The 24,357-nt window shown below is 36.0% G+C and overlaps 2 protein-coding genes and 1 long non-coding RNA gene across 6 annotated transcripts; 1 reads left to right on the top strand and 2 right to left on the bottom strand.

Moving 5' to 3' along the window:
- The first annotated feature begins 3,228 nt into the window (after positions 1 to 3,228).
- Positions 3,229 to 7,621, top strand: LOC145074172 (uncharacterized). 4 transcript variants are annotated; one of them, XM_079020584.1, is made up of 8 exons: positions 3,229 to 3,514; positions 3,885 to 4,127; positions 4,349 to 4,534; positions 4,637 to 4,736; positions 4,820 to 4,854; positions 4,929 to 5,081; positions 5,230 to 7,307; positions 7,390 to 7,621. In XM_079020584.1, exons 2-7 carry the CDS (start codon positions 4,057 to 4,059, stop codon positions 7,289 to 7,291), a joined length of 2,607 nt encoding a protein of 868 aa, XP_078876710.1. In that variant the 5' UTR covers positions 3,229 to 3,514; positions 3,885 to 4,056; the 3' UTR covers positions 7,292 to 7,307; positions 7,390 to 7,621. The 4 variants fall into 4 exon arrangements, with proteins under 4 accessions (XP_078876710.1, XP_078876711.1, XP_078876708.1 ...); XM_079020585.1 differs by having other exon boundaries at positions 7,378 to 7,621; XM_079020582.1 differs by having other exon boundaries at positions 7,372 to 7,621.
- Positions 7,622 to 8,132: 511 nt separating this feature from the next.
- TPR9 (Tetratricopeptide repeat (TPR)-like superfamily protein) lies at positions 8,133 to 11,518 on the bottom strand. The gene is made up of 9 exons (XM_079020586.1): positions 11,283 to 11,518; positions 11,031 to 11,165; positions 10,783 to 10,869; positions 10,572 to 10,643; positions 10,269 to 10,470; positions 10,069 to 10,187; positions 9,396 to 10,001; positions 9,158 to 9,313; positions 8,133 to 9,066 (listed from the first exon to the last, which is right to left on the bottom strand). Exons 1-9 carry the CDS (start codon positions 11,409 to 11,411, stop codon positions 8,344 to 8,346), a joined length of 2,229 nt encoding a protein of 742 aa, XP_078876712.1. The 5' UTR covers positions 11,412 to 11,518; the 3' UTR covers positions 8,133 to 8,343.
- Positions 11,519 to 14,756: 3,238 nt separating this feature from the next.
- On the bottom strand, positions 14,757 to 16,275 carry LOC145075091 (uncharacterized). Its single transcript, XR_013692304.1, has 2 exons — positions 16,080 to 16,275; positions 14,757 to 14,980 (listed from the first exon to the last, which is right to left on the bottom strand). It is a non-coding gene; the product is annotated as an uncharacterized LOC145075091 (long non-coding RNA).
- Between the last annotated feature and the right edge of the window lie 8,082 nt (positions 16,276 to 24,357).

The raw sequence follows: 24,357 nt of genomic DNA, 5'->3' as shown, positions 1-24,357 counted from the left end.
CCTAAGGAATAGGCACAAAGTCCATTGCTGCCCGAGGTTCCTATAACAAACACTAAATCCATAGCTGTCAAAGTTCATCTATACAATACTAAATCCATAGCTACCAAGGTTCATCTATACAGTACTAAATCCATAAATACCAAGCTTCTTCATTGGGCACTAAAACAATAGCTGCCAGGGTTCTTTATTAGGCACTAAGAAAATAGCTGCCAGGATTCTTCATTAGGCACTAAGAAAATAGTTGCCAGGGTTTTTAGAGTACACCGGTGAACATTAAGTCCACAACACCTACAAGTTGCGAGTTTGCTAGTGTTCCACAATACTGTCTAGAATAGTTCGTGGTTGTCATCCCTACTCTGATGAATGACGAGGGACATCGTTTAGGTAAAGATTTCACACATTTTTCACCTGTCACCCTCATCTCATGATCTATATCATCTTTCGTCTCATCCTCAAACTAATCTTTCCTCACACACCAACTATTTCATCTATCCATGTTCTACCCAACATATTTGTAGATATAAATTACATATATAGTTTAAATCATTTAAAAACCTGTATAAAACATTCATTCAACATCCATCTCAAGTAAACAAACAACGTATAAACACATAGCACGTATTTCATAGAAAATACTTCATATCTATGTGGTAGAAGAAAGTAACTACACACTCACCTGATAAGACGATTATCGGACAGCTCTACGGCTCTTAAAATAATATTCTTCGATGAAACCGGGAGATCTTCACAAAAATCGGGCTTCTCGTGGGCATAGTTTCGGCTCGACAACTCCATTTCTCGGGATCTTCGGGGCTTCGGGGGTACAACTTACCAAGAAAAAGGAAGAATAAGGGAGTGAAAGGAAAGAAATGAGCAACCAATTCAGATGGACTCGCATTCTATTTATAGGAGGGGTCTGGCCTCCGAACGCAGCGCGTTCCTTGGACGAACGCAATGCGTTCCGCCGTGCGTCATGGCTTACGAACTTCAGAAGTGATGGATATGCGACTAGAGGGCGACGTGGCCAATCCGAGGCCAAGCAAAACCAACATGAGGCATTCCCCTCCTGAACGCAGGGTGTTCCCTCCGGATAAGCTTCAGTATGCGTGCCTTGAACTTCAAAAATTCATATATTTCGCATACGAGCTCCGTTTTCAATGTTCTTTATATCCACGCGTAGGTCTACAACTTTCGTTTAGACTCCGTCGGCAAATTTTGAATTTAATTTTTATTATATTATTTTTAGTAGGCCGGGACAAGAAAACTCCGTTATAAACTCATAACTTCTTCATTCGACGTCCGTTTTCGTCTGTCTTCTTACCGTTGAACTACTATCGACGAGATCTTCGATTCTCATTTAGATTGTTTCGGCTAGAAACCATTCGATCTCATATTCGAACTTTTGGCTGCATACCGCTAAGTCGAAACTTCGAAAAATCATAACTTTCTCATACGAAGTCAGATTTAGACGTTCTTTTTATGCACGCTCTCGGTTTAATGTATTCTATGACTTTCGTTTAGATCACTAAGGCCAAATATCGCTCTATCGTAAATTCACTATTTACGTCGCGTTGTGTCGTGCCGGTTCTGTCGCAAAACTTCGACGGGTCATAACTTCTTCGTTATAACTCGGATTTCGGCGTTCTTTATATGCACGAAAACATTGTGACATATACTACAACTTGGTTAAGATTATTTATTCTAAACACTCTTCTATCAAAAAGTCATTTTTGACGTTTATCGTCTGTAAATTGACTAGCCCGGATTTACAGGTGTTACAATGCCCTCTACCTAACCTAAGTCAAAAGTCAAGAAAATGACCTAAAACTTATGTAAGGTTCAAAATCCACAACCAATCCTTGGACCCATAAGATATGATGCTTCAGGGACTCTGGAGGACCATAAAGTTGCCAACTTTATTCGATCCATACACTCAAATCAAAACTATGATCCAATAGGAACTAAAACAACTTACATCTAAGAGAATAAACCATAAAGATAGAAGCTTAAATCCTTACAAATGGTCCAAATTGTGATATCAAAGATGAGAAAGTGTTGTTTGCTTGATCCTTACATCAATTCTCCTTCTACTTCCTTTAAAGGGCACCAAAACCACAAAGATGGACTGGGGTTAGGGTTTCTAAGGTTTGAGAGAGATGGAGGTTGAGAAATAAACCCTAAATCTGAGTATAGGGTGCTTAACTACGAAGGAAACCCTAAAAGATCATGGGCTTGTCCTGTAGCCCTTGTCACGTTATGACCACATATATGTCACGATGTGACCATCCTCCAGATACGCGTTCTTCATTTGCCTAGTCACGTCATGACACTCGGTTTTCCCCCAAAACCAAGTTTTTGACTCCTTAATGTCCTAAACTGATCCAATCTGGAAAACGAGTGTTGCAAAGTCGCCGGTAACAACAACATACAACAACGTGAAGTCGTGAACAGTATGTCGAGGGTGGAAGGAACGAACAACAACAACGACTCTGTTTCGTTCTTTTGATTTTTTTGCAAAACAAAAAAACAGACTTTTACCTTTCTTTATTTCATTACACTAATTTGTTTTGAGCTTAAAAAGTTTGAACCACTTAAACGTATTCGACATTCTGACTATTTTAAAAATTTTGGGATATTTTGTATTTGAATTTATAATTTAGAAATAAGCTAATTTTTTTGGGATTTTCCCAAATTTTTCTAGAGTAGCACCGCAATATGAAACAAAAATTGTAGAAAATTCACTACGGGACAAAATATGAAGGGCATCCTAAAGACTACCCCGAGCTCCTTCATAGGCCTGCCAATGGTTGCTAGACTACCCCGAGCTCTTTTATAGGCCCGCCAATGGTTGCTAGACTACCCCGAGCTCCTTCATAGGTCCGCCAATGGTTGCTTTTTCGTTATATATATATATATATATATATATATATATATATATATATATATATATATATATATATATATATCTGTCAGCAATATAATCAACTATATATATATCTGTCAGCAATATAATCAACAACACCTAATATCAATTTTCCTTTTCCAAAGTATGACTAATATTTTGAAAAAAAAAAAAACTAAAAAGGATTTAATAACATAATCATAATCACATAAGAATATAAGGAGAATATAGCATCGCTTTTATTCATTCAATAGCAGGAGGTGAGTTTCACGCGCCGCGTATTCCGGTAGGCATTGAAAAAAAATATATAAATGGAATCACATCACTTCGGTCAGTGTGACAGTGTCTCGCCGCTTTCCGATTTTCTTTGTTACATTTATCAAACGTAATCCAACGCGCCTTAACGCCTTCGTCAACCACCGTGTGCTCTTTGCTATCTTGGTCTCTGCATCTTCATCGTCCACTGTTTAACAGACACAAATCCGAAAACAAGTACAGACATTTTACTTGAGGTCCGCATTTAAGATCCGCAACAAATCTCAGCTTCGATTCTTCCTCTTCGAGTGCTAATAGCCATTGACTTTCTGTTTCTCCGATACATTACTCAAGCAGGTACTGTTTGTGTGTAAAATGCTGCTTCAGCTTAGAGATGCATAGCGAGTTGTACTATGCTTTTGGATTTGAAATAATGTGCAAATCGATTGGAAATGCTGTTGTAAGCTGTGGTTTTCTTATGTTTTTGTGTCGGTGAGCTGCGATTTTTGCTGTTAGGGCTTTTTTTTGCTAGATCTAAACTTCAATAGTCGACTTAGGTCTTGCATTATTACCTTGACTTCTTTCGCTCGTTGACACTTTCTTAGCTTATGATTCCTGCTTCTTTCTGAAAGATTGTGGTTAATTTTTCCTTTTAGTAGTGGCTGTTTATTGTATGTAAGTGTTCTGAATGGGATTAAAGATCATCGTCTTTTTTGTATACTTGCAGGTAAGTATTGATCTGAATGCAACTACGGAGTGAAGATGTTTCTAATCAACAGTTGACATGACTTGTTTGCTCTCTTGCTTATTGCTATAAGTGAGCGTGTGAAGAGGTATTTCAGAAATTGAAAGCTGAAAGCAAGTTGAATTGGGAATATCATTGATTCAGGTTGTTGAGGATGGATAGAAGAATTGATCCTGATGCACCAATTGATTATGTTGAACTTCAGATATTTCCAAGCCATAACAGGTTTTCCTCTTCTCAACTTACTTACCGAGCCTTTATTTGCCAAATCTTATCTCTTTGCAACAGATTTCTAATTGCTTGATCTAGAACTCTGATTGTTTGATGTTTAATGTTGAGTCACAACGTTTGCTTTTGCCAATATCCAACTTATTAAAATTCATTAAATCCATGGTATACTCTTACAGTATAAGTTATATCAATATATCCCCTTTTCTGTTCTGTAGATATGAGGCATGTGTATCAACTAGCAATATAGCAGAAAAGGTAGCATCTGGAGACTTGCAACAACTATTGTTGCATTTACCTCAAGTAAAAGATTTGTCATCCAAAAGCTCAAACTCAAATTTCAAGATTCTAGCACCCGAGGATTTCAATGACCATAGTTGGTTCACAACAGCCACATTGAAAAGGTGCATATCATATTTCATCTTCATCCCATTTTTCTTCTTTTTTTTTCAATAATATAAGAAGTTGTCCACTTCTTGCTTACTCAAGTTGTTTCAATTCACCAGATTCCTGCAAATTGTTGGTTCACAAGACATTCTTACCATTGGAAATGAAATTTCTCAACTAGAAGAGACCAGAAAATTCCAACTTTCTTTGTTTGCAAAGGTGTGTTTGGTAATTGTTTACCTTCTAATCACCTATAACATATATTTTTTTTTAAACAACCATTGTGATTCATGTTTTAACAGGCTGAAGTTGACATGACATCATCGTTCGAATCAAAGTATGCTCTTTTTATTCATCTCATCATAAATTTCTTTTTTTAATCCATTTTCTCAACCAATTATATTCTCATAGGAATGAACTACTACGAACAGTGGATTTGAGGCTCTCAGAATTGAAAGAGAACTTATCATATGCCCTCAACCAAGCTACAGGTGCTAAATGCTCAACCAATGATATTTCCAACATGGAAAATCTCGCTCATCATTTTGGAGCAGAAGATATAAGGTACATATATATATATATATATATATATATATATATATATATATATATATATATATATATATATATATTTGGTTTACAGATTCCAATGGAATTAGAATCCAAGATTCCATTCCATTTACCATTTCAAATTTTCAATCACCTGTTTCAGGGACTCGTTACAGAAGCTTCTAGAGTTGAGTGAATTAAAAGACTCCATAACTGAAACAAGTATTCCCACTTCTCAGTTATCTCCACCTGTAAAATACGGTGTGTCTCCAGCAAAAGCTGCACAGATAGAACGCCAGATGTCAACAGACAGTGAAACCTCGTTTTCAAGTGAAGACAACCAACCACCACCAATTGAAAGAAGCCGAACTCCTGCAAGATCTGCAGCTTCTAGAAGGTCAGCATCTCCAATGAGAAGAATCCAAATTGGACGAGGTGGGCCCCGCAGACCAGCTGTTTTAAGTATCAAAAGTCTCAACTATGCTAAGACCACAAGTCAAAGAGATGAAGCTGGTCAAAGTAGTCAAGAGGAAGATGAAGAGTCAGAAAGAGTCGCGAAAAGTAATGCACTGAGAATGAGTGTTCAAGATAAAATAAGTCTGTTTGAAAGTAAACAGAAAGAAGATCAAGGTGTTGAAATTCAGAAGCCAAAGATAGTAGAAAAAGCTGTACTCAGAAGATGGAGCTCAGGAATGAGTGAAAGTCATGGAACTTCTGAAATCATCACTAAAGATCCAGAAACAGAAGAAAACATGAAATCTATCTCCCCCAAAAAGGATGCTGACGTGGCAGTTGATGATAAAGAACAGGGGAGCTGTGAGAAGGATATTTCCACATGGAATGAACAAAAGGAAGCCGAATTAAACCAATTGTTTAACAAAATGATGGAAAGCAAACCAGTTAGAAGACATAGTGTGACAAATGATACTAGCAAAGGTAAAAAAAGTTCTTCAAAGGAGCAAAGAGGTGGATTTTATGATCATTACAAGCAAAAAAGAGATGAAAAGCTTAGAAAGGAAGTCGGAAAGAGAGCTGAAAAAGATGCACAATTTAAAGAAATGCAACAGTTTCTTGATGATAAAAAAGCTGAAATCGTTTCCACTAAAAATAAACAACCTCAAAAGAGCAAGAGCCCAATCCCCAAAAAGGAAGCCAAAAAGGAAACCCCGAAAGCTTCTGTTGTGAAGAAAATTACAAATAAGCCCTTGTCTCAATTACCTGCTACACGGAAATCATGGCCTTCAGCCCCATCACCAAAACCTACAACAACATCTTCTACTCCTACACCAACTCGAAAACCTCAATCTGCAACGCCAGCTGTACGTGCAATTCCAATCACAAAAGCTGAAAAGTCAAAACCACAATCCAAGATTTCAAAGGTAACCACTACACAACCTGAAGCTAAGAAGATGACCACTAAAACCATCATTGAGAAGAAGCAGACACCAGTGGTAAAACCGAAACCCCGAACCAAAGTCGAGACTCCGGTGACTCCTTCCACCACTGCCGCTAAGCCGAGTTTTTACAAGAAAGTTACTAAGAAGAGCAGTGTGGTTCCAGTGGAAACAAAACCTTTTCTTCGTAAGGGAACTGGGATTGGACCTGGTGGAGGTGCGGTTGTGGTTAAAAGTAAAGCTGTGGCTCAAATTGAGGAACCAATCACCACTGAAGTTGAAGCCCCGATTGAGCCTGAGAAAATTCAGGTGGTTGAGACTACTACTAAATGTGAAGAACCAGAGTGTGAATTTGATGATGCCAAATTAGAATTGGAATCGGAAGCCATGTGTGAGGAGGTGGTAGAGACTTGTGATGTTAGTGGTGTTAATAAGATAGAAATGGTGGAAGTTGAAGCTGAAGCTGAAGTTGAGGTTGAGGAGGAGTTGATGATTTCGCCAACTGCGTGGGTGGAGAATAATTGTGAGGATGAGATTGTTGTGTGTGAAGAAAGGGATGTTAATGTAAATGTAAAGGTGGGTAGTGGTTCAGCCAATGTGGGTGTGCCAGGTGGCGTGTCGAGTCCACGTGTTCGTCATTCTTTGTTTCAGATGCTTCTTGAGGAGACTGGGGAGAGTGAGAGTGGTGAGTGGGGGAATGCACAGCATCCTCCTGTGCAGAAAGATGCACCCAAAGGGTTTAAGCGGCTTTTGAAGTTTGCTAGAAAGACTAAAGCGGATTTACTTCTCACAGATGGTTCAAGCCCATCCAGCATTTTCAGGAGAGGATGATGATGAAAATCATAAGGTAATAATAATAATATCTTTACATTATACGCATGTAGATTCTGATATTGTGTATTATTTATTAGTTTTAGCATCGGTTTCAGAATTCAGGGGTAGCAAAGGCAATTGGGATCAAGCTTGGGTTTTCGAAGTGGGGGATTTGTGAAATATATAGGTGAATTTGGTTGTGTAGGGTATAAGCTTTCGTCTTTATTGTTATTTCTCCATTAAAGGTCAACAAATGACCATTTTATTTTTTTTATAGACTTCACAATGTATATTCGATGCTATATTCGTCTTGGAGTCTAAATATTTCATATGCTTCAAGTTTAGACACACTATCAGTCTTTCTTTTGTATCCTCTTACACTATATTCATCAGTCATTTGTATCCTCTTAGTTGGACTTATGTTCATGAACAAAATGTAACATATAAGCATATTTAGAGGTTCCGAATAAAAATGCTAAAAGTTGCATATAAGATTTATATATTTATAGGTTCCATTCCAAATTAAATATTACTATGTTTTTATTATATTTAAAAAAGTAAAGATATTATTTTATTTATGGATAAATATGAAACTACGGGACTATTTACTTTATTATATCATTTTGCCACTAGCGTATGCATGTAAGTAAGTGTCAAATATTGATGATTTCAGGAACTGTTTGTTTACGTTGTGTCTAAGTTATCAATTATAATTTTTCTACATTTTATTAGTTGTAAAATTTATAAGCTTCCGATCTGTAGTGCAAAGATTTATCTATCCGAAGGTATAATTATGTAATACATGTTATGTCTCGATTTATATTTATGTGTTTATAGCATAAGAGATTAACAGGTTACGTGTTAAAAGCATAACATACTAAGTGTTTGAAATCAATAACACCAAAAAAACCTGCACCATTTGGTTTCTAAAATTTAATAACCACATTTACTGTTTGTGGTTTGGTTTTAACTAATAACCACATCACATTCACCCCTACCAAATGCTATACCTGATCAAAATCAACAAAATAAAAGGAACTGAATTCCTTCATAATGGGTGCATTCCAATTTCACTTTAGAAAGTGTAGGTGTGGAAACATGACGTCAACATGTGACCCATAATGCAGTGAAAACACCAACTTAATCCGATTTCTAGTCTCTTCAAACTCAGCTTTTTCACCCAAAGACAGTTGAATAGACGCTAATTTCACCAACTCATTTCCAATCACAATATGCTCTTCCCCATAAAGCTTCTCCAACACCTTAATCGACGCTTTACAATGGTGACGTGCCCTTTGCAACTCTCCAATCCCACAAAACACTTTCGCCATGTGATCCTCCACCTCAGCAGCTCTCTTGTTGTACTTATGGAATATTTTTTTCAACATATCTAAACAAGTCAAACCACTTGCAACCTCATCACCAGACTCTATCAACCTCTTACAAATCTCTCCCTTTCTTAACGTTCCATGTAAGCTTCCACAGCCACGCATACCCCCACAGTTTAAACAAAAACCCGGTTCAACCCAGTGATTTTTATTTAAATCACACAAAAGCCTAGCCACTTTCTTCACCTTGTTATACTCAGCACTTCCAAACAGGGTGACTTTTCGGTTTTCATATCCCACCTCATCACAATCCAAAACTACACCCGAACAACTTGGGTTCGAACATCGAAAAGCCTCGATGACTAGGTCGGATAGGTTTGTCTGTGTACAGCTGGCACATGAACATATAAACGCGTATTGATTTCTTAAACTCGATTGTCGCTCGTTACAACTCCATTGTCCAACCTGAGTTAAGGGTAAAATAGTCATTTAGTCTCGATCAGACATTTTACATTGCACTGTGTGTTTGGTGTGTATTGGACTGAGACTGATTTACCTGTGGGCCATAGGAAAGCTCGAGTGGTTGACCAGAGGGGATAAATTTAATCGCGCGTGTATTTAGGGTTCTAGAAAGAAAATATGTGTGGATGTTTGGTTGACAAGAATGGTTGAACATGCTTCCACTTAAATAAATAGCTTGACCAACTCTCACCTATTGAATTTAACACAATATATTTTGAGTTTTCTTTTTGTGAAAAACTTAAAAATAAAGAGCATAATCGACGAATGAAAACCTGTTCTATAGTGCTAGTTGTATGATTTTCGGAAGAATCAGAAGATTTAATGCGAACAATTGCCATGGAATTCATTTGTATTTGTGAAAGTAGTAACACACATTGTGAAATCGTCTCCCCTTTTAATTGAAACTCAGAGCTATAAAAATAGTGAAGACATTTCAACAGAATGATGGAAGATATGTGGAACTCAAGTTTAGTTTCTGGATCGAGTCGTGCATAATTATGACAAAGATCCAAATTCACAATGCATGAATTACCAAAATGCCCTTGTTGTTTTATGTATTTTACTATCACTCGACCAGCCAAAACTGTTTCAGATGGTAATGCTGCAGACCAATTTGCTCCACATTCATGCTTATGTTCATCATTTTGGTTGTTGATATTCACATTTGATTTGGTAACACTTTCAACATACTTCTCAAGATCAAAATCAATATCATAATCCTTATTCATATCACATTGTGAATCCTGCCAGCTGGCGTTTTCTTGACAAACTTGAGAGCAATATAGAGCCATCGAACATGATGGACATGGAACAACATTTTCAGGTAACTCATTGAAACAGAAATGACAATGAGTTTCCCGAAATTCCTTTGATATTATCTGTAAATAAATCACTAAACGATATAAAAAAAATAGATGACAATAATAAGTTAATAACCATTTTTACCGCAGCATAGGGTTCTTCTGTATGGAGCAAAGTGGATGGGGGTATTTCGGTCAAACACACCATGCCTCTTCCTTTTGTTTCTGTAGTAACACACTGTAATTGTATTTGTTGTGATTGATCTGATCAAAATGGTAACAATCATGAGTAAATCATACTAATATGAAGTTTTAACTTTGTGTAAGTGTATGTGAAAATTATACCATTGATGTTAGAGTCTTTGACTTTAGCTACATTTGGTGAAGAGTCTTTCACATTATGTTGATCTAAGATTAGATTAATCTCATCTTCTATTTGTTTCTTTCCACTTATAGATTGTTCCATGCATAGTGAAACTTTCAAGTCACGAACTGCATTGTCATAATTTCCCATTGAAGTGTTTGCTTTACCTCTTCTATACCATGCCTACAGTGACAATATGCTGAAATAGGTCAACTGTAGTAAGATAAAAAAGAAAACTAAGCATACATAGCTCAGAATAAAGAAGATTGAGAAGATGAATTCACCTTTGAGTAACTTCTACAAATTGCAAGAGCCAGATTGCAATCTTGTAAAGACTCCATCACAAGACCCATTTTCTATATAGTAGTTAAAATGTAGAACAATTAGTCATTCTGTCAAGCCATGGTTAACATTCTGACTATTTCTTATTGATTTGCAGGTATGAATCAGTAACTTATGTGTAGTATAGATGATTGAAATGGGATTCAAAAGAACCTGTAATACAGCTGCACGATTAACGTATAGTGTTGCCACCAGATTTTTGCCCATGTCATTCACATCTCTTGGAGCAAATCGTAGAGCCTGTTCATTAGTAATAAATTAGATTCAATACACAAGCAGACACCATCGAATGTGAACAGATTCAATAATATAGATGCCTTGTGCAGATCAGTTAAACGAACTTTTGTATTATTACTGAGACAGTAAAACCTTTGTATTGATAGAAAGTTATAACTCTTAACCTGTGTGTAGAATTTCAAGGCATTTGAGTTATCTCCCTTGGAGAAGCAGTTGTTTCCTTTGAGCTTGAATTCCAAAGCGGATTCCTTGTTCTTGAGAAACAGTGATGTGTCCTTGTACGCTAAATCTTCAACCATCTGGTGAATGGAATCAAATACGATTAATAAAACAAAAAAGGTTTAATTACATGATCATAAGCGGATCTGTTGGGACGAAAGTAAAATCGAAGTGAGAGAGTAGATGTTTTGGATTACTTGGTGAAATTGGGGCAACTGGTTTAAGAAATCATGGAGAGAAGAGCAAGTATTAGGGAGGGTACGAGAATTGCTTTGTGAAATCGAAAGGATTAGGGTTTGTGAAATTGCTGATTTGAGTTTCTCCATTGGCGGGGGGAGAGAGTAACACGATGGACTTAAACAAAACCCCAGGTCCTTTTGCTGGGGTTTATAGACTTTCGCTTTTTGCCAAATCTACAATTTTCCTTTCATTTTTTTTTCTCCTTATATTTTTTTTCCTCTGCCAAAACTAAGTAGGCACTAGAGATTATAATGATTTATAGCAAAATAATTCAATTTGTATTTTAGATTTTATGAAATAACCATTGAGACATGAGATATGACTGTAGAAACTGAATTCTTACTTTACGTATGCATGTATCGTTAAAAATGTACTTAAAACATAAAATACTATTCGACTTCATTCCTTAATCACAAAAATTTACAAAAAGAAACTAAAACATTTTTCCAAACCCTTAACCTAATGATTACAAATTTTTACTTCCTATTTGTACTGCTTGAAGAGGCAATTAGGCAAAATGGTTGAAACAAAACGTATTTTGATATCAAACAATTTTTATCAAGGATCAAAACTAAGTTATATAAGATTATTAACAAAAATAATTTCTGTTTTGCATAATTTGAAAATTAATCAACATCATAAGAATGTTGTATTCCAAAATATTCCAGAGTTGGTGGTGGTTAACATGATGTGATGTACAAGTATTTTGGACTATGATATCGTACATCCCGAACTCATTAAGTGTATTCTAGAATACAGTACGAAATGTACAAACATTCTAGATTGTTGTTCCAAAGTCACAAAACAAATTATTTCTATTGCTATTGTTGCTCATTTTTAGCATATTTTTATGCAAATTGTGTTAGAAAATATGCACATATATATTTCTATTATTGAAAATGAGTTCTTATAATCAATTTTTTAAGAGTGTCTATTTATAGTGGAGGGCAATATGAGTGAATAGACATATCTATGAAATGGCTACTTTGAAGTTCATATTAAATACTAATCATATTAGTAAGTCTTTTCAATGTCATTGATCAAACATAGATATGCACATTATTGATGACTGTAATATTATATATTTTCTTAATTTTTGTAACCAGTATGCTTCCTAATACAACCCAAATCATTTGTTGTTAATCATGTTCCAAAAGGGTGGTGTTAATCAATTTGAAGGGGAAATTGTTCTTGTGTCAATGGGTTGTTCTGTGTGGGAAGTAACCAATTATGGAATTTATTACCTATGACACTAATCAAGTTCCTTGTCACATGGAAAAAAATTTCAATGTGTCTCTGAATATGAGGATGATGAGACTGAATAGTGAATATGATGACGAGGAAACTGAGCCCTGCTAACTGAAGGGTTTTATAGGTTATAAAACATGTAAAATGCGGAAAATTCAATTAACAATTAAGAGGGTACATGCAACCTATAAGGATCTATGTCTTCACATTTGAAAGCAACATACTATGAATATCAAGAACCTTACCAGAATCCTACCATAATCGAAATAAGTAGATCTAGGGTTACATACCTTTGAATTGTTATAGTAAACAATTCCTTGAATCCCTTCCTTTGTAGATCGTGGAAAGCTAACACCAAAAGTATGATGCATGTAATGGTTTGTACCCAAACCCTAGAACTAGAAGACAAGAGGAGCGATGAGATGGAATGAAAATTTTGGCTATTCTTCTGGGAGAAGGAGTGTATGAAAATGCTTATGATAAAGGTCCTATTTATAGCTGATTAGGAAACCCTATAAACCATAATTTGAACATATAATAATAATATTTCAAATTATGCAATTATCTAGTTCTTAATTATCCAAATGGATGTTTCCAGAAACCCTAATATGGTCTCCAAAAACCGACCCCTTAGGAAGGTTATGGAACCTCTCATTTGTTCAACTATTAAACAATTACAACTCAACCTTACACCTTTAATCAATTCTAATTAACCTCGAATTAATTCCTAATTAATTCTGATTAAATATTAATTAATTATTACAATTTCAAATTAACATATCAATCATATAATATATGAACAAATCATTTATTACAATTTATTAATCATATAATAAACTAAAAAATTTCCTCTCTCTACAAATGTCATTCTAATCAAGTTCTACTTATGAGGACAACCCAAAAATAACTTTGCTTTTAATTACAAATATATACCAATTTAGTTATGAGCTTAGACCCCTTAATCCAATATTCTCCCACTTGGATAAGTCTATAACTACAATTGCAAGTATAACCTTGAACTAAATATCAAAGTGTGTTTCCCAAGCCACTGCCAAATTCTGTTTCAAATCAGACATTGTATTGGATAAGATGAAGTTAGTCATGTTGACTTTTTGACTATGTTTGACCTTTTTTAGAGAATTAGTTGTTTGTTAACTATAGTTTAGTTAGTTGATCATAGTTAAGTTAACTGGTTGTTTACTTGATGTATATAGTTTTGTATTGGTTAATCAGATTAATGAACTGATGAGAAATTCTTTCCAAATCTTGAACTTCTATATGGTATCAGAGAAGGAAAATATGATCATGCATTCTTTGTTCTTCATTCATACTGTAAATTGATTTTTGTTCTTCAATTTACATACTTTTTTGATTCAAATCACATATTGATTCTTGTTCTTCAATCTATTTCATTTTTTTCCCTCTTTTTCATTAGATCGACTTTGTTTTCGATCTAATTCGTCATCATGTCTACAAATCCATCTTCATCAACAAATTCATATGGAACGATTGAAGTTTCTAATCCGTTGTTTTTAGGAACTTCTGATAATCCTAGCACAATTCTAGTTTCAAAACCTTTTGATGGATCTGGATTTTCGATGTGGAAGAGATTGATGATTCTCTTTCAGCTAAGAACAAACTTGGATTTGTCGATGGATCTCAAGTTCAACCAGATGAAGCTTCTGCACTGTTTCAAAATTGGAACAGAGTCAACTCAATGGTTATAAGTTGGCTGTTGAATTCATTATCAAAAGATATTACTGAAAGTGTTCTTTAATTTCTTACAAACTGCTAAAAAGATTTAGTCATAATTATTTCAAAGATATGAGCAATCTAATGGAGCATTGATATATCAGATTCAAAAACAACTATTCTCAATCAGTCAAGGATCGGATGACTTCTCATCCTATTTCACTAAAATCAAGCGAGTTTAGGATGAACTCAAGATGATACATGAAGTTCCAAATAGTTCATGTGGATCTGCTGCAAATATTAACAAATTTCTAGAAGAACAAAGATTGATTCAATTACTCATGGGACTTAATGATTCTTACAAGTCAATCCGAGGTCAGATCTTGATTATGAATCCCCTTCATAGCACTGCTACTGTTCATTCTTTGTTGATTCATGAAGAAAGACAATGTGATATCACTACTAGCCCTAACATTGTGTCTGAAGCAATGACTATGAATGTTAACCATTCTCATAGTTCATACAAAAAATAGTTACAATGTACTCATTGCAGAAAGACAGGTCATATTAAGTCTCAATGTTATAGACTAAATGGATTTCCTGTAGATTTTAAATTAACTAAGACAAAGAAAGTTGAGTCTACAATTCATAATGTGAATGATATATCTTCATCAAGTTCTCCATCTGATTTCATCAAGCTCTCAATCTATCACTCCTGAAGAGTACAAACAGTTGATGCAACTTCTCAATAATAATGTCAATAAATCTACACGTGTCAACTATGTTATTACTAATGGAGCTATGGATACTGCAGGTAATTTTGTCGACTCTTATGGCAAGCATGTTTCTTACATTTTTAATGTAATTGATTCTAATAGCAAATAATCTATATCATGGATAATCGATTCGGGAGAAACAAATCACATTTGTTCAAATAGATCAATGTTTTCATATTTGAAAACACTTACACGAACTCATCTAATTGGTTTACATTTTTTTTTTGTCATAAATTAAGCATTAGAGATTATAGAGATTTATAGCAAAATAATTCAATTTGTTTTTTAGATTGTATGAAAAATAACACCTATGACTGCAGAATTCTGAATTCTTATGTTACGTATGGATGTATCATTAAAAATGTACTTAAAACATAAAATACTATTTGACTTTCCTTAGTTAATCACAAAAGTTTACAGATTCGTTTATCACAAAAGTTTACTGAAAAGAAACTAAGGTGGTGTTTGGTTCACAATTATTTATTTATTTTGCAGGGAATGGAATCTAACAAATGAATTAGAATATGAAGGAAAATGAATTGGATTCTGACAAATGAATTGGAATATGAAGGAAAATGAATTGAAATCTACGTTTGGAAAGGAATTCATGCAATATGACCAAAATACCCTTTTAGTGATTTTTGAAACTTATTATTTTTTTAATAAACTTAACCTAATTTTCCTTAAATTAATTTTTTTATTATGATGTTTTTTGTCTCATCTTCTCCACTATCTCAAAACATACCTGGTCTATCAAAAATAATTCACATAGGCAAAAACACAAACACCTTATATGCAAACTTATAAAACGATATATTGCATATCCTCCAATAATAAAATCAAACTAAAAATTCCAACATACCTACTAATACATCTAATTAAAAAAATTCAAAGTAATATTGACGTACTCAAAGAACAACAATGCATAAAATTAGGTTAATTCCTATCTTGTAAAGAAAAAAAATCGAACCGCAAACTTTAGAAAATGAGGGTGAAGAACAAGTAATTGCAGAAAGTAGAAGGAATTGATATGCTTACTTGTCCACAAATATGATGCAAGAATGAAGATGATGCAACAGAGCCCTATAATGGCAAACCAGATGTGATGCAGTAATACAATTGCAATGATCGAATGATAATATCGTTTGACAGACTATCGTTTTAGAGATATATAACTGATTGAAATAATTTAATCGTAGGAGAGACATTAATCATGTCTTTGATTGTATTTTGAAAGAAGATGTCATAGATAGTTTACACTGGGAAGGAAGGTCAATTTTGTCATTTTTATGAAAGATACGGGATGGAATCTAGTTTCTTGATAATTAACTAAAGAATTGTAAATGAGTTAGATACATAATATAATTGTAAATATGGAAAACAAATTCATTTTCTTTGGTAAGCCAACCACACTGATTTATGGATTTTAAATTCCGTTTCCTTCTAATTCCTTAGGAATCTATGAACCAAACGGGGACTAAAACATTTTCCAAACCCTTAACCTAAAGATTAAATTTTTTTACTTCCTAATTTTGTATGGCTTGAAGAGGCAAAATAGTTGAAACTCTTTTAAAACATATTTCGATAACAACCAATTTTTATCAAGGATATTAACAAAACTAATCTATATAAGATTATTAATAAAAATATTTTTTATTTTTCGGAATTTGAAAATTAACCAACATCCTAACAATTTGCATTCTAGACTACTAAAGTTTGTTCCATAGTTGGTGGTGGATGGGGTGATACGACGTACAAGTATTCTGAAATATGATATTATATATTCCAAACTGATTAATTATATTCCAAAATATAATACATTCATGTATGGTGTGCCAATCCGAAAATTTTTCCGTCACGGTAACCCGTTTCCGTCAGTAAAACCCGTTTATATTCAAATTTTTCCGTTAACATTTTTATTTGGATAATTAAATTGAGACTTTTATTATGACCTCGTGAGTGTCCAAACCCATTCAAAAAACGTAAAAACGCCCCAAATTTTTATTTGGAAAATTTTTAGTTTCAACCACGTCGGGTTACGACAATTAAATCGGGTACGACCATAAGCCTCGTTTAACGTCAGTATCGGGTAGATTTCCACCGAGCCTCAAACTCAAACCCTATATAAGGGTGAATGGACTTCATTTGAAGCTTTTTCACTCTCTCTCTATACTCTCTCTCTACAATCCAAACCTTGATCCAAAAATCCCCCTTTCAAGCTCCAATTTGGTAAGTGATCAATCCTAGCTTATAGTTTAACATGTTTAGCTTTCAAATCCGTGTTTAAATCATTCAAAAGGACCAAGAACTTGTGTTTACGGCCCAAGAACAAGCCCCAAACTGTAAACACCCTTAAATGGGGTTTTGGAGCCCCCAAACCCTTCCAAACCACTTCTGGAGCTTAGATATGACTTAGGGGCTTACATGAATGGACTTAGAACACCAAAAACTTAACAATTAGGGAGTAAACATGAGTTTATGGCCCAAGAACATGCTTGGACCGTAAACACCCCTTTTAAGACCGTAAACACCTTTTAAGGTGTTAAAATTCCCCTTAAACACCTCTTAAGCCTTGGAACAATGTCTAGAACCAATCACCATTGTGTTAGGGACCTTAAACATGAAAGAAACCACCCCCTTAGGAGATTACGGCCGTAAACCCACCCAAGGAATGGTTCCTGGGCCGTAAACTCCTATAAAATGGTCAAATGGCGCCCTAACTTCCTTCCATGGCTTGTACTTTGGACTAGAACCACTTATGCTTAACCTAGGATCACCAAAACACTCAAGGAAGATACATGTGTGAGTTTACGGCCGTAAACTCCTAGTTTACAGCGATAAACTCCTTAATATGGTCCATATGTTGATCAATTCATTTCCTTGCCTTAGAACTGAACCTAGCTTCATCCAACAAGTGTTATAAGACCATTAAGCATCCAAGAACACACAACCCATGAGTTTACGGCCGTAAACTAATGGGGATATGGTCTATGGGCCATAATCTCCCTTAGGATTTTACTCTTGAAGAGCAAACTCCATATCTAGGCCTTACACCTCCTTAGTTGCTACCCGGATTACTCCTAACACTTGAATTGAAGTGTTTTTGCGCCACAGAGTGTATATTCTTATCTAATTAGTAGTTCAAAGTCTAATTAGATACAATTATGTATCTCTTCATATTACATAGGAACCTCGTGTGTATTCAAGCCCCGAACTGACACTTAGCATCCTACCCGACACATTTATCGTCTGGTGAGTTCATACCCCTACACCTTTTTCCATGTTTTTCAATGTTTTCAGAGGGGGGGGGGGGGGATAGAAGCAAAAGTACAAGAATATCTTGTACTCAAACTTATTATTTCATTTGAAATGTTTCATATTCCGTATACTTTTGACAATCGAAACCGTATTAACCAACCGTTTGACTTGCAGAGTTAGTTTTCAAATTGATTTCAAATCTTATTATATAGTGTTATATTGTACATTTCACAAATGATTTTCCATATCATTATTATTAAAAATCATTAATCTTAGAACTTTAGACGTCCTCTGTAACACTCCACAGAGATACACGAGTGGAGGACCCCTTTGTAACTAGAACTTAAAACATGATTTTCCGCATTATTACTTGTAAATTCGTTATTCTTAGGGTTGGAGACACGTCCTCTGTAACACTCCACAGAGATACGCGAGTGGAGGACCGCCCCTGTAACCAGAATCTCTTAGTAGGAGAGCGTGACTTGAGTGTATAAATCTATACGGGGCTGACTACCCCGCACCTTGCTGCTAGCTACAGTGGGACCGGCAGGTCTACGGGTGACAAAATTCATAAATGATATTGGCCTTCCTTTGCCATATCTAGTTTATCATATGGTTATAGAACTCGCAAACTTAGATAACGGAGATTTACTTTTAAGTAATAAAGAACTTAGTAAATTAATAACCTTAGAAATTTGTTTACTATTTAATTGATAGTTTTATATACGTGTTAAAACTAACATACCTTTCAAGGATAACCAGGCTTTTAGGAAACTTCACACATACACTACAAGTATGGTAGATTCATGAACACTTCACTCAGATTCGATAACCAACCACAAACTTTTAAGGAAAATAAGGGTTTTTCCTGGGATAACAGAACTTGTTCTTAACCAGATCGTGTAATAACCAGATAACAAACTGTTCTTAAATAAACTGTGTAACAAATGGATAACTAAACTTTACTTATAAGAAAATATGGGATTTTCTTGGATATCAACTTTTTCAGAAAACCAAAGAAAACTTGTTCTTTTACAGAAACAAACCGCTTATGAACTCACCAGCTTTATGCTGATATTTTTAAAACTGCTTGTATTCTCAGGTCAACATTAGACAGGTATCCCGCGTTCTTTTGCAGAAGACGGAGCATATTGTGACAACCCCAAATCTATTGCCCTTACAAATCCCATCTTCACAAACGGAATTCGTCATTATATTTATTGTTCTCCGTGATGTTTGGAGTTGTCAGTGAATAAATATCGAGTTATTTATACTTTTGATACTATCGTAAGTAATTATAACTTGTAGGTGTTAACCCCGTTTAACTAAATAGAGTTATATTACTTTTCAACCACTCCACCCGGGTAAAAAGTTTTGACCCCGTTAAACTTTAGCATCGGGTAGCCGTGTACCGGGTGCAATACCCGAGACATATATAAACAAATGAACACCACTTTTAAGCTCTTTTACCACTCATTCACTCTCTCTCACTTCTCTCTCTCTAGACCCGAACCCGACTCCAAAACCGCAAATTCCGGCTTCCAAACGTAAGGGTTTCTTCCCTATCTTGTTCTAATCATATTCCATAGCAATTAGAGGCCAAAAATCATAGGATTTAGGGGATTGAAGGGAGTTTACGGCCTAGGAAGCCCCTTAGGCCATAAACACCTAAAACCTTGCCAAAAGCCCCATTTTGCCTTCCTTTAAGCTTGTGTACTAATTAAAGGAATTACCTAGGTGAGTTTGGACATGAAAACTTAAGATTTTGAAGCGTAAAAAGGAGTTTACGGCCCAAGCTTATGCTTAGGCTGTAAACACCCAAAAACCTTTGATAAATGTCCCAAAAACTCATCTAGGGCATGTAGTAAATTAGCTATGACCCTTGGAAATGTTTAAGGCCATTAAACAACACCATTTGGAGACAAAAAGAGGAGTTTACGGCCAAGTCTAAGCTTGGGCCGTAAACACCTAAGAAATATGCCAAAAAGTCCCTAAAACTCCACCTAAGGCCTTCAAAAATTTATCTAAGGTGTAGGGAAGTGTTTTGGACCATTTAAACATCCATTTTGAAGGATTAAATGGAGTTTACGGCCCAAGCACAATCCTGGACCGTAAACTCCCCAAAATGCCCCAAAATGAGGGTTTAAACCCTCCAATTTAGTTCAAGACACTTGCTAGAAAATTTGAGAAGTGAAATAAGGCCTTAACTTGCAATTTTGGAGGACTACATGAGTTTACGGCCAAGCCTAGGGGGATTACGGCCGTAAAATCCCAAGGAGTGGCCTTTGGGCCGTAAAATCCAAGGGAGTGAACTCATGGACTCCCCCGTAAACCTCTCTTGGCCTTGTACCACTCCCGCGAACCCCTTCTAGGCCCTAAAACCTTGAATTGATGCTAGAATGCCCAAATACTTAAATGGAAAGCATAAAATGATTAATTTCTTGTAAAATACATATTTCATATGACATTAGGGTCCTAAAAGGGTGCACAAGTCGTTATTTGGTACAAAACGCTCAACCGACACTTTTACCCGATTTACCCGATTTACGCGATTTCAGGTGAGTTCATACCCCTTTAATGAACCTTTCAAATGTTTTATATGTTTTAGGGGGGGGGATACAAGTTGACTATACATGTTTATGGAAAGTTATACAAGACAATTATTCATGTTACGGAAATTAATCACATGTGATTCACTATCCGTAGTTCAAATCACATGTGATTTATCACTATGCCTTATAAATAGATTTTTCGTTTTCAACACTATTTTGGATAAACAAACAAGTTTTTAAATGTGTCTTTTGGACAATACTTTTATTAAACAAATCTTATTATAAAATGTAACCATACTGATATATTTATATAAGTAAGACTTGAAGGACTTAGGACCGATAACTCGCCTTATTTCCTGTTCTTGTTTGATTGTGGGCTTAGGGTAGTGGTTATCCGTCCGACTGTTGTTGATTTCTTAGTTATATATCTTGTATATTAGTATGGGTTACGAGTATTCTCATTTCATTAGATGCCTAAATCACTAATATGACAGGAACCATACACACTAAGTTAACTATAGTAGGTATAGTTAATGCTACTATTACCACTACTCACTATAGTCACTACTCTCTACACTATAATATACACTATTACCAGATAGTACACTAGTAATAGAACACACTACAAACTATACTAAATGACTACTACGCTATAACAAAAGAGAAAGCACTAAACAGACGATAACACACTAATCCACTACGAGATACTCTATTCGCTACCCACTACGCCCGGAGTTTTCCGACAGGAAGACGACACTACATGTATAGATCTATACGGGGCAGACGCTATATCCTCCCGACTGTCAACCTTAGTCCGCGCCGTACAGGCCCAGGGATGCCACTACTTCACTACACGGTACATGACCGGGAAGGTCATGGGGTACTCCATTATTCTCATTATTGGTAATATACAAGGAATACACTAGAGCTACGCTAAAATACTAAACTAAAGGCTAAGTTACATCCCGAAGCAAATAAGTATCTATCACTAAAGGAAGTGTGCAACTCTATCACTGACCACAGGTTGAACCTATTTTATCACATTACTTATTGGAGGTTTACCAATATACTTTTACAATAAACGGTTTTCCAAGATGAAGAATACATACTTTTTTACAGATTTTTACTTACAATGTATTTCTTGGAAAATATAGGATTTTCTAGGGTTTTCTACTACTTATGAATGTAAATTGCAGTTTTTCATACTATTAGCCCTAATGCATTTTATACAAAAACTCTCACTAAACTCTTATGAACTCACCAGCTTTATGCTGATACTCGTTTTCAAAATAACTTGTATCCTCAGGTCAAAGATAGACAGGTACAGATGCAACATTTTGGAGAAGGTGGAGCATACAAGACCCATCTCTTATTTTTGATTTACTTTTGGTGTTTGTTGAACAATACAAAACACGCCTGTAATTAAATTCACTATGTAAATGCAATGGTTGTATGTTTCTTGTTTACTATTATACAATTGTGATGATACTGTACATGACATCCTCCACCCCGAAACGTATTCTGCCGTTATCGGTTTTGGGGTGTGATAGATTGGTATCAGAGCATTGTTTATAGTAAATCAAGTATATCAACCTATAAAAGATATACGAACTATAAACACTTCGGGACTAAAACACTATGACCAAGAATATATACTGTTAAGTATCTAAAAGATTTAACTAAGTATATATATACGCACATCACTATAAAACACAAAAGTCAGTATCACCCTAGAACAAAACGAAAGTATTAAGATTGTTGGGCAGCAAAATAGGGCTTGGAGACATATAGTCACATTCGGGGTGATGTAGCCTGATCAACTACGTTTTCCTGAGAGTGACTAGCATGTGCCTAAGTTTGGGTGTGGTGTTGCAACAAGTCTAAAACTTACCAACACTACCACAATAACGTTACCATAAGGATACTATAGGAGTATTCTGTATCTCTAGAACATACGTATGTGATAACAATAAGGGTCGTTACTAGTAGGACAATAGTTGCTAAGTGGATACACCACGATTACATGTGACTAGGGCGCTATAGAATCAGAATCTGAAGCCTTTGCTTCATTCCCTGTTCTTGTTTGATTGGGGGTCTGAAGTTAGGGTTGCTTATTCGAAGGACTATCTTGCTTCGGTTACATGTAATCGGTATGCACTACGCAAGGATTGGGTCGACTAATAACGATTCATCCTATAAGTATCTTAGAATAGTACGTCTATTAACCTTTCCTTTCCCCTTTTCTCGCATAGATAGCATGGCTGGCTTCCACCATCCCGGCGATCAGTACTATCTGAACCAGGGCAATGGAGGATGGCTCGACGAGGAGTCAGACGATGATCACCCGATCCCTTTGGATGATCATCATGCTGAAGGCTTCTCGGATAGCTCGAGCTCCGAACCAGAAGTTAACAACCAACCTCTTGAAGCCCCAAACCCTAACCCCCGTCCGACATTTCAGGGTCCCACTCCTATGTGGGCCATATCTTTGCACCGATGGAGCGAGGAGCAGGGTCAGCCCTTGCCTTACAATGGAGACCGAAGTTTCTACAACATACGCGAAGGAGGGTCAGCGGATCGGGTTCTGCCCATCATGATCCGAAGGATCGCCAGGAATGTTGAGCAGGGTCAAGCTGATATTGGTCGAGTTGTAGAAGTGGATGCCAATTCAAATCTCAACACTGTTCGCATCCGCCAACTCGAAGAAGCCATGGACAGGACAAGGAGGACCAACGAGGCTCTGCAGCATCAGCTGGCTGCATCCCGAGCCGAAGTTAGGGAACTCCGAGCACGCCAAAGGACTCATGATCGACACCTTCAAGAAGTTATGCGGCAGCTAGCGGATCTGAGGATTCGCCCAACAAGTAACCATCGCCAGTAGAAGACGTCTAGTTATCGCACTCTTTTGTTTAGAAAACTAGTCTTTTTCTCTCTATGTTCCGTAGATTTCCTGTCTGTAAACATTCCTAACTTAAAAGTACTCTAGTTAAACCTCTAAACTGCCAACATTTTCTCTATGGTTTGATGTAAGACCTACTGTTAGGTCAATTTTCATGAACTTGTGTTACATCATTAATACCAGTACATTGGCAGATAACTACTCTATTGCCATGACTCTCATTCTGACCCTGGATTATGTTGATTTAATCCATGAAACACACTATTCATATTCGCAATAGACTCTTACTATTGCTATCATTTCTATGATCTTCCAGTGAAAGATGCCTCCACGAAAGCGTCCCAGCAGAGGAAGACCCGCAACTCAAACCCCTCCTCCACCACCTCCTCCTCCGCAGTTCGACCCTGTGCTGTTCCAAACAACGATGACCGCGGCTGTGACAGCAGCCATGGCCCAAATGAACTCGGGTGATGCGAGCGGTGGAAATTCTAGATTTGGTGAAGTCCACCAAAGAGTGCAGGGATGCACTTATAAGGACTTCATGAACTGTAAACCTACCTTCTTCGACGGTACCGGAGGAATTTTGGCATTGTCCCAATGGTTCGAA

Source organism: Lactuca serriola, chromosome 9 (assembly GCF_051521515.1).
Source record: "Lactuca serriola cultivar US96UC23 chromosome 9, Lser_US96UC23_V15, whole genome shotgun sequence".
NCBI lineage: Eukaryota > Viridiplantae > Streptophyta > Magnoliopsida > Asterales > Asteraceae > Lactuca > Lactuca serriola.
Note: the sequence above shows the minus strand (reverse complement) of the source record. Positions and strands in the feature narration are given on the sequence as shown.